We start from the raw sequence: 14605 nt of genomic DNA on the forward strand, positions 1-14605 counted from the left end.
CATGAGGGAAAGACATATGTCTCATTTTATTTGCATGCATTTGCATATTTGCTTATCTCCTAACATAGCACCCGTCTATCCTGGTGAATGCATTTTCCTCTAATTTAGAGATGTTTTAGCAGACTGGAGTGGCACGTTCTTTCTGATGCATCTTTGCAGCAAATTAATTTCCTTTGGAAAGTGTGTGAAGCCATAACAGAATCATTTATTGTACTTTGGTTTTTTTCTAGTAGGAAAAAAAAAAATCAAACAGGCTATGGGGAGCTGCTTTTTCGCCTTGGGCCTCCAAAGTGCTGCTTTATTTTTATGTACAAGCTCTTTGTGGGTGGACTGCAGAAATCCCTGCTCTCGGAAATGTTTCTGAGCCCTCTGGGAAACCGAACAGGGGGAAAAGAGCTAATTAAAAAAGCTTCCATCCGCCTCCTCTAATTAACTTGCTCTCTGCTCCTGGGAGAGGGAGCGGAAATGTGAACACAACGCAGGCATCACCGGAAGTGAGTGCCATTCCATGGTTCACGGTCCCCCGTGCTGTTCTGATGCAGAAACAGTTCATGGTCAACAGGCAAGGAGCCACAAAGGGGCTTGATGGGCCGTCTCCCTCCCAACAGGGCAGTGGTGAATGGCGGTCCCTTCCGAGCAGGTGCATGGGCCGGCAGCTGCAGCCTGGGAGGCCTCATTGGAATTCAGCAGCTCGGACCCAAGAGCATCCGGCTCTCCCTGTCGCTTGCTCGTGCTGAGGGAAAGAGCAGGGGTCCTTTGTGCTCTAAGGCTGTGCATCGCCAGGGCCCAGGGTTACAGAAGCCACGGGAGGAGCACGCAGCCTCTCACTCCGTGTCCCGGCTGCACGCCGGGGAAGCTCGCGGCGTCCGTGGCCGGCAGTGCGGCAAACTCCTTGCTGACATCTTGGACAGATTTAGATCCCAGAGATACAGCCAGAGAATCAGGGTGGGACTTTAGGGGACAGAGGCTATCCTTTGGCAGAGATGGCTTTTGCCTCCTGGCGGATGTGGCCCCTGGTGGAGTGGGCCCAGTGGATGTGGACAACAGTGACCAGCAGTGGAGAAGCCAGTCTGATGGCCCTTCAAGGAAGCTCTGGAAAGAGGCAAGTTGGCTCCGTGCGTCTTTGTCAGTGTTGCCCCTGACGCAAGCCGTGCTGGGGGCAGGGTGACAGCCGGGGCCCACCGGGGTGATCCAAACTCTTGGTTCTCTTTGCTCCTCGGTTGTGTAACTTCCTCGTGTTTTTCATGCCAGTGAATGGACCTTGCAAAACTCAGGTACCTTGATCTATTGTTGTCCAAGCGTGTATCTTCACTTTCCCTGGACAAAAGCTAAGGCCTTTGATATTAACGTATGTTTGTAAAAAGTCAGCGCCGGCTGTCCTGTGTGTGGTGGTTGAGTCTTTCCTCATGAAATCTGCTAGTGTGCAAGTTTCAGCTCCCTGGAGCCCATCAAAAGCTTCTTGGGTGTTTCTGTTCATCTCTTTGGGCCCTGGGAGGGCTTTGTGGTGGGTTGCAGGAGCCAGGATCCTTAAGGATGGGGTCTTTGGCACAGGTAAAATGAGTCACTAACAAGTCGTAAAAACATCAGTGTGTACATTCTTCTGAAGGAGAACTCCCCAAATGGCTGTTTCTTCCTGTGCTGGCTGACGGCGGAGGGATTGGCTTGCTTCCTGGCTGGCAGACGGTCTATAGAAGAGGCTGCCCTGGGCGGAGGTCACGAGTGCTTTGACCTTGTTGGGGGCTCAGCAGCTAGAGTGTTCCATGCTCCGTGCTCTCCTGGCTCGTGCACCTCTGGTTACACGTCTTCACCCGGATTTGCCAGCTGGGTCACGCGTGCCAGCAGCGGCCCTGAGTATCCGCTCTCTTGATAATGACCTTTTGCTTGTTGCAAATGAGCGAGTGGCATTTTAGTCTCTGTACGATGGCTTGAGTAGGGACTCCGCCCAGGGGACGCCACTCTGGCCACCTTGAGTGGGGTTGGTCCAGGACTGCGCCCCGCTGGGCATTTGAGCAAGGGAGGAGCTGCCCCGCGGCCTGAGGACGCAGGCCTGGCTCCATGATTTGGGGAAGTCTCATTCTTTCTGGCTTAAAATTGAACCCCCTGTAGAAGCAGGGTGCTGGAGAAGGGCTGTCCGCTCTGGGTTTTCCAGAGCCCAGGACACGGCTTTAGTTGGTTGAGGAGCCTCCCCCTTATTTCTGGGTGGGGTGGGTGTCCTGTGGGTGAAATTTTGGTCCAGTTCTCTGGATGAAGAATTTTCCTTGAGATCAGACCTTCGGGTAGAGTGGCAGTGGTTGTTATCGTATCATGGAGATCAGCAGGCTGTGTTTGTGTCTTGGTCCAGCACATCCTCCAGAGAGCTGGCTTGCCAGCTTGCTTTCATTCATTCATTCATTCATTCACTCACTCACTCATTCATTCAACAGATGTGTATTCACTGCTTCCTGGCTTAGGCTCAGAGAAGCTGTAATAGGTAAGGCTTGCCGCCCTCATGGCCTGGAAGCTCAGGAGATGAGAAAGATAATTAACACAATTAGGAGGTGACTAAATCTACAATAAGTTACGAGAAGCTCTGGGAAGGAAGGGTGGCAGGAGAGAATGATGGATGTGGAAAGGCCGTACGTGATTTCGTTTCACGGAGTGGGGACCCTATGATGTGTTGGAACCGTGGCAAAGAAATGTGTTTCTGGGACTGTCTGTTTGACCGACCGGGTGCCAGAGTTGATCAAAAGATTCCCCTGTTTGATTTTGTCACTGAGGCCAGAGATACGTATTTCTCATAGGGCTAAGTTCAAAGCATATGTCATTTGGGAACAAAGCTGGTGATAATGAGATTCGATCTTGTGAATCCTGCTGGGAAATGACTTTCCTCACATCTGTCTTCGAATAGCTTAATTGGGCAACCAGTCCGGTTCTAGGGGTCCCAGGCAGGGATCCGAGGGTCACATGGCCTCAGCAGCAGGGGCCCCTGGCCCCTCAGAGCCAACTCGGCCCAGACGCCTGCCTAACCCTGTTTCTCTCCTCCTCTCTCCATCAGGAGTTCTGACTCTGAAGAAGCATTTGAGACCCCCGAGTCAACGACTCCTGTCAAAGCTCCACCAGCCCCTCCCCCGCCGCCCCCTGAAGTCACTCCAGAACCTGAGGTCAGCGTGCAGCCCCCCCTGGAAGACCCAGGTAACCAAGGTCAGGTGCTCCCCTCGGGGAAGCCTGGGAGTAGCCCTGGGCTAGGGTAGCTGGAGGGGGGCTCCCTCTCTGCTCGGAGCTCGTTTTGTGAGTGAAAACTAAGAGTGAGCAGATCCCGCGATTATTCTGTCTGCTTTGAAGGTGTTTAGGGGGGACCTGAGGGAAACGCCTTCTTTAGCTCTGGGTACCGTTTACTTGGCATCCAGAATTGGGCTTAATGGGACAAGGGGGTCTGGGAGGTTTTTATTTGGGATTCTATCTTGGATTCTAATATGTGGCCCTTGGCTCCCATAAGAACACTGGTGCTTGACAGCCCACATGAATCTGCATTTTTATGAAAGACCATAGCCCCCCTGGGCTTGGGAATGGAGATACGTAGTAAATGGAAAAGAAGAGAAAGCCATAGATAGCCAAACCCATGCATGAATGGTTCATTTATTCCTCGTTAACCTCAAGTTACCTGATTTCATATCACTTTCCTGCCTCCTTTCTCCCCTAGTGAGACTTAAAACGTGGATCTTTCCGTACCTTTCAGTTGTGATTGCTGGAGATGCGAGGGGATGGGACAGATCTCATTCCCCAGACCCCGACCTGGCCAGGGTTTTGTGCCTGTATTCTCCAGCTACACCTCCAGTGTGAAAGTTTAACACGAGACCTGGAAGGAGATGGGGACGGCCAGAATTGGCCCAGCAGACTGGTCAGGGAGCTAGGCGGTACCATTCTTAGACCTGGACCACCTTCCTGCATTGGGTTGTGTGTTCTAGTGGACCCCACTCTGGCTTTCCTCCAGCCACAGTCCTCTCTCTGTGGTGAGGCTGTAGGGCCCATCTCCTCCTAAGCCACCCTCTGGACACTCTGGACACCCTTTCTCATGGTCCATCTTCCCAGGGCTGATTGTACCCATGTTTATACCTCTCAGACAAGGAGGAACCAAGGTGGGGTGTCCACACACCTGTGCTCCCACCCCAGGTAAGGGATAGAGCTGGGGTGGGAGGAGGAGGAAAAAGTTTATGGCTGGGCCTCCATTCATACTCTTGCCCTGGCCAGAAGCCTGGTGAACTGTAAAGTCAAATATTTTGACCTCAGTGTTGGTTTTACAAAGAAATGGGCAGAATTCTTTCTACCTGTCCTAGGTTCAGATGGGCTGTTACTTTAGAAAGGGTGGACACTTGGAGGCTGATTCTTTTTTTTTTTTAGATGCTCTTCATTTATTGTCAGAGAGACACAGCGAGAGAGGGAACACAAGTGGGGGGAGTGGGAGAGGGAGAAGCAGGCTTCCTGCCGAGCAGGGAGCCTGATGCGGGACTCTATCCCAGGACCCTGATGCGGGACTCTATCCCAGGACCCTGGGATCATGACCTGAGCTGAAGGGTGATGCTTAACAACTGGGCCACCCAGGCGACCCTCCTAACCAGATAGGCTCCCCAATCCTGGGGGAAAGGATTAGGACCATTTTGGGGGGGAGAGCAGGTGTCTTTGCTGGTGTCTGACAAATGCCGCTTTTATATTCTCCCATCTCTGATAACTCAGCTAGTAGTATCTGATTCTGCATGGCTAGTCTAGGGGCTGGGCCCTGAGAGAGGAATTGTTGCAATTTATTTGATTTTAAGGTAGAGGAGGAACCAGAAGGACTGCTGAGAGGGTTTTAACATTCCCATTTTTTCTTTCATATTATGAAGCATATGAAAATTCATTTCTTATAATACTATAAAAAAATCACCCTTAGGTTTAATGGAAAGGGAATGACAAATAGATCGTCATCCCTAGATCAAACACGTGATTGGAAATCAACCATCCTTTTTTTGTGGGTACAAGTTCATGCCCACAGATACGTGGGCTACTTTGTGAAAGAACTGAGAAGAAAATGATGGTGCGTTACAGCGTACGGTCCATTCTCCTGCACCAAGGGAAGGCCCATTTTGTGAGCCCATGTGCGACTTCTGGGATTTCCAGCCACGTATCCTGACAGCGTCTGGGGATGGTTTGCTGCTTCTGTTCTTGTCTGTGGTCTGTCCTTGTTCCTTCTGCCTGACTTGCGTTTCAACAAAGCAAAGAGTAGTTTCCACTCTTAAAAACAAATAGACGTGCAGCTCCCACCTCTTTCTTAGAGGGCAACTTCAGAACGAAATGAGCATTGCAGGGGATTAGGAGGAAACCCCCACCTGGAAGGGGTTGGGGCTGGTAATTGCCACGAGGCACAGCCCCACAGAACCTCGATTGCATTAGTGGGAGTCTTTGAACAGGGACTTTGTGCTTCTCCTTCTTGGAAAACTCCACTGAAGCTAAATATCCATGGCTTCCACAATCAGGACTCTTACAGTTGGGACCGTGACTGTGACCGTGACCGTGACCGTGACTGCTCAAAGTACCCCCCGCCCTGCCGCGGGCTTGGGCCGTGCAAAGAGCCATCTGATTCGCAGCCCTGGTTAGAAAAGTCTGCTCGTCCATCCTGCAGACAGTATGGGGCACAGCAGAGGCGTGAGCAGGCAGGTGTGCCCACTTCCAGAGGTGGTTAGAGGGGAAGAAAGGTTCTTTCCAAGAACCGCTGGGAGGAAAGGGCTCGGAGCATATCTGGTGTTTGGTTCTCTTCTGCAAAGCATCCGGTATTGCTAAAGGTGCTGAAAGAGCCACATGAACTAACAGACTAGACCCTTGGCTATGAATAAAGACATGATTTGCTCCCCTGGAAACCCACGTTGTCGGGAACAACCAGCCTCGCCTTGGGTCCAGCCAGCATGGTTTTGCCCCATGGGACAGGAGGATGGTGGGGGGTGGTGCTGGGTGTTCACCCGCGTCTGCCCTTCGTCTGGGCTGGGCTGGGTCAGGATGCAGCTTGTCTGGGCCTGATTTTGTCCTACCCGTAATATGAGGGCAGCCTGCCAGCCCTCTGAGGTCCTCCTTCCCTTTCTGACCTTCTCTGGTCCTGGGATGGCAACGTGCGGCTGCTGTCCGGTGGCCGTGTTCCTAGAGCGCAGAACTGGACGATGAGGGACAGAAGGAAATGTCGCATCACTAGACGGTAGCACCCTTGGAAGTGTCCCCTGAGGCCAGGCCTGCGCTGGGTTCTTTGGGGTGTCATCTCCGACTCAGCTGAGCGTCCCGCCCCGTCCTTACAGCATCCCTGCACGTCAGATGGCATCTCCTGCTTCCCCAGTCAGACGTGCGGCTTCCAGACTTTGCCCTCCGTCTCGCAGCACGGGGGGGGGCTCCGGGGTAGGAACCCGGGCCTCTTGACTCCCTTCCGTTGGGAAAGCAGGCTGCTGTGTGCAGGTGGAGTGCACTGGTGCATGTAAGGACCCCGAGGCAGAGGACGGACACAGTGGTTGTCAGGGCAAACAGGTGGTCAGTGACCCCGTGAACCAGGTTTCGTGGCGCAGAGCGGGGCTCTTTCAATGGTGGCCTCCCTCCAGGGCCACTGCTTCCCCCTGGGGTGAAGACAGTTTTCTTAGGCTCGCTGGGAGACCGCCCGGGAAGGCCCATGTGGGGGCCTTAGAGGTGACTGGAGACACTGTGCCCATTCTAGACCTTTTCTTACTGTTCCATGGGAAGTGTGGGCTTTGCAGAGGCCCTGGTTGGGTTCCACGTGGTAGTTCGTGGCCCCCGTCTTCAGATGAATTTAGGCTCTTTTGGCCTTGTAATGGGCCTTGTGGAACGACCTGCTTAACGACCACACAATGAGACTGGTTCTCAGCCAGGGATCACGGTGCCCCTCAAGGGGACATTTGGCAATTTTTGGAAATTTTTTTTTTAAAGATTTTATTTATTTATTTGAAAGAGAGAGAGCAAGCACACAAGAAGGGAGAGGGGCAGAGGGCAAGGGAGAAGCAGAGTCCCCGCTGGGCAGGGAGCCCAATGTGGGGCGTGATCCCGGAACCCCGAGATCATGACCTGAGCTGAAGGCAGATGCTTAACCAACTGAGCCACGCAGGCGCCCCTAAAACATGGTCACAACTAGGGTTGGGGTGCCAGTGGCTTTTTGTGGGTAAGAGGCTGAAGATGTTGCCTGACAGCTTACAGTGAACGGCACAGCACCCCTCCCTGCAAACATGTAGCCGTCCCAATATGGCCCCAGTGCCAAGGCCGAGACACCCTGCAGCAAGACTAGGTTTCCTGGTCCATGATGAGTTAATTCGGGAATATCAGTGCTGAAGAGGAAAGGACGGTAAACAGGTAGGAGCTTTCCTTCTGGGTCAGACGAGCAGATGGCGGCCTGTTGCCTGATTCTGGGGAACCACCGACAGTCTGAGGGGTCTCGGGAGGCCCGGGGTGGCTTGAGAGAGAGGAGACTGGTGGTTGTGGGCCTCGCTTTAGAAACAGTGGGATGGACTGAGGCTCCTTCTCCCTCCTGCAAGGCCCCCTTGAAAGCCCCTGTTCCCCTGGGTCCTTTGATCCTTCTCTGTCCCCTGTGTCATGTGTCTGGGCAGGAGGATGGGGTGTTTGAGGGGACCAGGCTCTGGAGGAAGCAGAGAGGGAGTTGGTTTTGGAAAGAAGCAGGGAGGGGACTTCTCTTGAGATGGGGAGGAAGCGGGAGTGTTTCAGAGGTGAGGGAGGAATCGTTTGGTGGAAGAGATGTGAGGCTTTAAGGAAGTGACCCCCATCTTCCAGGGCATCGGCTGCAAGTAGGGCCTGGGGGGCGCCGGGGGTAGGAGAGACCGGAACGTTTAGAACCGTGAATGCACCTGCTTCCAGAAGGTGTCTTCGATTCTGGAGGTGTTTACTGAGCCCACAACAGAAAGTGTGACCAATCCAGGAAGAGCAGAGATGAGTCAGACGCAGTCCTGAACTCAGGAAGCTTGGACTTTCTTGCGTGGTCGTGTCCTGGGCCGGGTTCTCGGTCAGGTGCTCCAGGAGAAATGCCTGCTCGCGAGCAAGTCGGGGGCAGCGCACGAGCACGCCCCGCCCGTGCATTTGCAGTCGCGAGCACGGATTGCTCTGAGATGTCCAGCGAGAGGCCCGTTCAGGGTTAGCTGAGCACGTCCCAAGCCATGTCCGTGTGTGGGGATGAGGGCTGGGGCCGCCAGACTCAGCAAACTGAAATATAGGGTGTCCAGTTACATCTGAATCCCGGATGAACAAGGAATTACCAAGACAAATTTATACGAAAACCCTTTTTCAAGGATCTGAAATTCCAAGTTAACGCCTGTGTTTTATCTGGTCTCTGTTGCAGCCGGGCACAGGGTGGGTGTTGGGGGCATAACTCGCATCAGTGAGACACAGCTTTGGGAGCACTGTCCCAGGCCATACCTGTGCCAACTCTCCAGTCCCTTCTTCTGCAGACCTCTTCGCAGCATTTGTCCTCCTTTGTCCAGTGACGTATTGTTAGTTTCCTGGCCCATCGTTTTCTGGCGTGTTGACTGCCCAGGACAGCTGTGAACCCAGAAATGCATGAAAGGCACCAGCTGGTGCAGGTAGAGCCCAGCGTGGCCAAGCCAAGGCCAGGATGGCCAGAACTCCATGGAGCAGTGGGGTCATGAGGTGACGGAGCAGCCTCTGTGGCCGGCAGTGGCCGTGGGGGTGGGCAGGCTGGGAGGAAGAGCAGCAGAGAGGAAAGGGACTGGACTGGAGGAGAGGCCAGGAAGGGGAGCATGGCAGGCAGAGCTGGAGGGAGAGATTACAAGGGATGCCTGGTGTAGGGACAGGTAGCCGGCAAGGCATGCTGCAGTGGCCTGGGGGCCTCCACAGAAAGTCTCCCTGTTGTTCCTCACAACAAGCTCAAAGTAGTCAAAAACAGGCTTGATGGTAGTAATGACTGTCTTCCTCTCCCTTGCTTTAGTCACACTAGCCTCTGTTATTTCTTTAACACGCCAGGTGTGCTTCTACCCCAGGGCCTTTGCACTTTCTGTTCCTGGTGCCTATGATGCTTCCCCCCAGGGCAGGGTGGGGAGGGGGCAGATATCCTCCTGGTTCATGTCTTTTTTTTAAAGATTTTTTTTTTTTTTTTTTTTTTTTTTTTTTTTGTTTTGTTAGAGAGAGAGAGAGCGAGAGAATGTGGGAGCACAGGCAGACAGAGTGTCAGGCAGAGGCAGAGGGAGAAGCAGGCTCCCTGCTGAGCAAGGAGCCCGATGCGGGACTTGATCCCAGGACTCTGGGATCATGACCTGAGCCGAAGGCAGCTGCTTAACCAACTGAGCCACCCAGGTGTCCCCTGGTTCATGTGTTTACCTTGTTTCTAATCTTTGCTTATGTTTTTCCTCCTTGGAGGACTTTGCCAACAACTTTATTTTAAAGTTGCGATGCCCCTACTCTGTCTTTATTTTTCTCTGTAGTGCCTATCACCATCTGGCAGTCTATACATCTTACTTATTTGTTTCTAAACTGTCCTCTCCCTGAAGAATGTAATTTCTGGGAGGGTGAGGATTTGGTCTGTTTTGTTCATTGTTGAGTCCCCAACTCCCACAATGGTGCCTGGTCCTGGCTGGGAATTTGGTAAAGGTTTTTTCTGAATGACTGACTGATTTGAGCTCTTCCCTACACAGCCCTCATCACTCCCATTTTACAGATGAGGGACCGGAGGGTAAGGCTACCCTCCTGGAGGGTAGTGATGGGTGAGAGGAGGCTTTGTACCCCAGCACTTTGCCCGCCCAGTGGGGGCCTGGGGGAGGGGTCTGGGGCCTCTGCTCAGAGGGCAGCAGTCTGGCAGAAACGCTCCGGTGTCCTGTGTCCTTCAGTGACTGCTCTGCCTCCTCTTCCTCAGGCTGCGGTTCCGAGCCGGCCTCTGTCCCCGATGGCCCACGCAGCAGCTCAGTGGAAGGGAGCCCCTTCCGCCCCCCGTCACACTCCTTCTCTGCCGTCTTTGATGAAGACAAGCCTATAGCCAGCAGCGGGACTTACAACTTAGACTTTGACAGCATCGAGCTGGTGGACGACTTCCAGACCTTGGAGCCCCGCTGCACAGACTCTAAGAGTCAGGAATGCAAAGTGAACACGCGGAGGAAATCCACCGATTCTGTGCCCGTCTCCAAGTCCACGCTGTCCCGCTCTCTCAGCCTGCAAGCCAGTGACTTTGATGGTGCTTCTTGCTCAGGCAACCCTGAGGCCGTGGCCCTGGCCCCAGATGCATATAGCACGGGTTCAAGCAGTGCTTCCAGCACCCTTAAGCGAACTAAAAAGCCAAGGCCGCCTTCCTTAAAAAAGAAGCAGACCACGAAGAAACCCACCGAAACCCCCCCAGTGAAAGAGACACAACAGGAGCCAGTGGAGGAGAATCCTGTCCCCAGTGAGGAGAATCGAGCACTAGAGACGAAACCGGAATTGGCCAAGACGGAGGGTTCTGTCCCAGCCCTCTTGGAGGAGACGTCCCTGGAACCCACTGCTGTGCCCAAGGCCGCCTGCCCTCTGGACCCCGAGGGTGCCGAAGGGGCCGTCCCCCCATCTTCTGGAAGTGGCAGAGTGCAGAACTCACCTCCGGTTGGAAGGAAAACGTTGCCCCTCACCACGGCTCTGGAAGCAGTGGAGGTGACCCCATCAGATAGCGGGGGGCAGGAGGACTCCCCAGTCAAAGGGCTCTCGGTGAGGCTGGAGTTTGACTATTCTGAGGACAAGGGTAGTTGGGATACCCAACAGGAAAACCCTCCTCCTACCAAAAAGCTAGGCAAAAAGCCGGTTGCCAAAATGCCCCTAAGGAGGCCAAAGATGAAAAAAACACCCGAGAAACTCGACAACACTCCTGCCTCGCCTACCAGATCCCCCGATGAACCCAACGACATCCCTATCGCCAAAGGAACCTACACCTTTGATATTGACAAGTGGGATGACCCCAATTTTAACCCTTTTTCTTCCACCTCAAAAATGCAAGAATCTCCCACACTGCCCCAGCAGTCCTACAACTTTGACCCAGACGCCTGTGACGAATCCATTGACCCTTTTAAGACGTCCTCTAAAACCCCCAGCTCGCCTTCTAAATCCCCAGCCTCCTTTGAGATCCCAGCCAGTGCCATCGAAGCCAATGGAGCGGACGGGGATGGACTGAACAAGCCCGCCAAGAAGAAGAAGACCCCCTTAAAGACGTAAGTTCAGGGGTGCGAGGTGGTAAGACCAGAGGCGGGTCTGTGCGTTGGCTGTGATCCTGGGTTGTGTGTCTGGATGAACGTGGCTGCCCTGACCCTTCCCTCCGTCTGCCGTAAGGCTGCCAGGTTTGCAACACTGTAACTGTTTCCCTGTTTCCCACAGTGGTGGCATTTCCCCGCCACATACCCCTTTGGGTCTAGAGTCCTTGATCCTTTGTCTTATTCTGACAGTGGTTTAAAGCATTATTTTTAGCTGCAGACCTGACATTTGACTCCAGGGGAGTGTGGGTGGGCCCATAAAGAAGGGACTGTCCAGTAGAGACCTGGTCAACCTTCCGTTGGTGACTTAGCTTTTCCCTGGTTAGCATGGGAATTGCTTTTGGGGGTGGCCTACAAGCTAGGAGAGCTACCTTGAAAATATTGTTAGAATTTGTAGGATTTGTGTCTGCCCTTTAATGGTCCCGGAGCGAGAGATCTGGCCTGGACCCCTCCCTGCCCTGCAGCCAGCCCATGTGAAGTACCTCGTTTGTCCTCATTCTTGTTTCTGGCCATCTTTTGCACACAAGACTCCAAGGCTCTGGGAGTTCCAGAAGAGATCAATGAGAAAACAGTCCCTGGGTGGCCATTCCTAATCAATCCTGCTGTGCAGACACCTGCCAAGTAGAATACCCTTCAGGACTCCATGTCAGTGCCTCTGGCGTCCATCCCCAGACCCAACTATCACCTGGACGGCTGTGGGTCCCTGCTCAGGATGTGGGTCCCAGCATGGTGGGATCAGTGCTTAGAGCCTTTCTCCTGCCCTCCCGGGAAGTATGGTCAGTAGTTGAACAAGGCCCAGAGACCAGGCTTCTGGCCCCAACTCGGCAGACGAGAGCACAGCCTCTGGCCTCTCTGACTGTGCCTGTGACTGTGCCTGAGACAAGGTGACGTTTTTACCTCCCATTCGGGGCTTCCTGCGAGGAGGTTCTCTAAGCAGGCATTAGCCGTGGATCCCAAGACTTTTCTGAGATCAGCGTCCCAGCCAGGCCCTTCCTAGACACTCTGTCAAAGCAGTGTTGGAAGCTTTTTTCAATGCCTCGAACCGAGGTCTGAGGCGCCCAGACTACAAAACTATGATCTCTCATTGTTGGACCGAGAGCCAACCTGTAGCCATCACGCATCACTTCCTTCCCCATGGGTAGCCTCGGTGCCGTCTGCTCTGCCGTCAGAGCTAACTGACAGGTCAGGGAAGCCAGCCCGTCTCTGGGTCTCACCTCTAGTGCCGAAGGCTTGGAATCCCACACGGGCGAGACAAAGCCCTCTGGGCACCGGCACCTACGGGGTGATCAGGAGCAGGACAGGAAGGTGCTCTCCCACAGCCCCTCTCCAGAAAGCGGGGACGGTGGCCATGCTTGCCACAGGGATAGCTCCTGTATCCCAACCCACTGACAACCGGCCGCCTGCAGATTTATCTTTTTTGTCAGTTCCTTCTGTCTGTCTCTCTTTTCTTGTCTTCTTGTCTTAGGATGGTTGAAGATGTGATGTCTGTGTGTTCTCTGTTGTAAGTAAATTGAATGGAATCTGCCTCTCACCCTACCTGTGCTTTTCTGCTTTCTGTTTTTGCTTTCAAACTCTCTCCATTTCCTCTCCGTGGCTGCCGCTTACATGGTTTCTGTGTCGGGTCTGGGGATGGTGGGGGGCATGGGGCTCCCCAGGAGCAAACTTACGTTCCTGTTCCAGAGCGATTAGCATAAGTGAAACTGCTTGGCTGTGAAAATGTGATTATTCACATCTGTCTGCTTGTCAGGAATGGAATTTTTTTTTCTCCCTTGCATATTGGATGTCTTCATCTGAAACCCATACATTTTTTTTTTTTAAGCTTTCATTCCATTCTCTCATTTCCAACCGGACTAGGGAGCGATTGCTTTCAACGCTCTGTGGCTTCACGATGACATAACCACCTGGCCGACCACAGCAGCGGCCCGAGGTCACTTTTCAAGCTTCCATATGAAGTGGAGGTCGTGGGGCTGGTTCGAATTGAGATCCCCTAAAATGCCAGGTGGGCTCGGAGTGGAGTGCACGGCTGTGAGAGCCCTCGCCAGCCTGCTCTGGGCCCGCATCCTTGGCCTCCCAGGACCAGGCCGGGTTTCCATTGGCTTGCCGACTGCTGGCCACTCTGCTGGGCGTCAGTGGAGCCCGAGCCAACCCCTCTGTGCCCGTACTGCTCTGCCACCATGGGAGGGACGCTGTGGGCAGCTCCCAGGGGCCCCAGGACAGGTACCCCTCCGCCCCCCGTCTTACAAGGGAAGCTGGCCTGGTCCCAGGCCTCCAGCGGCCCCCAGAATAGGGTCGAGTCTGTCAGGCTTGCTTCTGACCAAGGGATTTCTTGAGTTTTTTAGAGCCATTTAGCAACTCTCCAATACACGGTTACATGTTTATATGCATGGGTAAATATATGTTCCGGGCTAGGGCTGCACGGCTAGCAAGGCAGATGCTGTCAATGCTGTAAATCACCATTTCTGTAGTTTTTCATGATTGGATGCCATTGCTGGAGCGTGCTGTTGAAGGGGACACAGGGAGGGAACTTGAGTGCTGAATTGCCCTGTCCATCCAGTTAATGTTAGAGCAGGGAGAAGGAGTGGGGTCTAAGATCGGGCGACAACCCGCACCCCAAAAACCTGTTGCTTTGCTGGAGGCAAGACCATACCACACAGTGGCCTGAGACCGGGGGCCAGGCTGCAGGTGGGGAGGCCTCCGTTCTGCCTGGGAAATGACCCCCCTGCCCGCTCAGTGATTCTGTGGAACCATCTATGCTAAAAATGCTCTCCATCGCTGACCCCTTTGCAAGTCTGATCTGATGTTCCCGTTGCCTCGAGTGACCTGCCCCTGCCCCTAATTATTTACATGAAGGAAAAAGGAAGGGAGGGAAGAGTCCTTAACTGTGGTTAGAAATAGACTGTAGAGAAATCCTCTCATGCCGGAAGAGCGCTGGAGATGGCTGGCACGATGTGAAAGTAGTTGACGGCTCTCGGAGATGGTAAATTGTATGTTGTGTGAACTGCGCTACAATTTAAAAAAGAATCCTTTCACCCTGGCCCCGCCTCTGGTTAGACTCTCATCCAGAAGTGCCAAGATGCTGGAATCCTTTACTCTCTGAGTTCCAGTGAGCGGGATGGGACTTTCCCTGAAGACCCAGAACGTTCTTCCTGTTTCTGGCTCTGTCCGTGGTTTGTGATGCTCTGTGTCGGCCTGCCGGTCCGTCAGTGGGGTCCCGCTCATCCGTGTCAGCAGTCAAGGTCCCTGCCCCGCACCTCACTTGGTTCAGACCTTCTTGGATGAATCTGGATACATTAACCTCACCAAAATCTGCTTTTAAAATAAGAACATCTGGCTAATTTTAGCTGCGTGTTCTGGGCCAGCTCTCCAAAATGGCATCTCTT

General features: G+C 53.5%; 1 protein-coding gene across 3 annotated transcripts in view; it reads left to right on the forward strand.

The window, feature by feature from the left end:
* LOC111144810 (transforming acidic coiled-coil-containing protein 2-like) overlaps nucleotides 1-14605 on the forward strand; it is a 73049-nt gene that overhangs the window by 24519 nt on the left and 33925 nt on the right. For 2 of the 3 annotated variants that reach the window (XM_022499295.1, XM_022499296.1), the window contains exons 2-3: nucleotides 3035-3171; nucleotides 9875-11186. In XM_022499295.1, the coding sequence (XP_022355003.1) occupies nucleotides 3035-3171; nucleotides 9875-11186 (1449 nt within the window). Of the gene's footprint in view, nucleotides 1-3034; nucleotides 3172-9874; nucleotides 11187-12690; nucleotides 12727-14605 lie in introns of all 3 variants that reach the window. The other variant, XM_022499297.1, reaches the window with a different exon arrangement.

The sequence above is a fragment of the Enhydra lutris genome, unplaced genomic scaffold, assembly GCF_002288905.1.
Source record: "Enhydra lutris kenyoni isolate GAN:26980312 unplaced genomic scaffold, ASM228890v2 scaffoldscaffold12, whole genome shotgun sequence".
Lineage (NCBI taxonomy): Eukaryota > Metazoa > Chordata > Mammalia > Carnivora > Mustelidae > Enhydra > Enhydra lutris.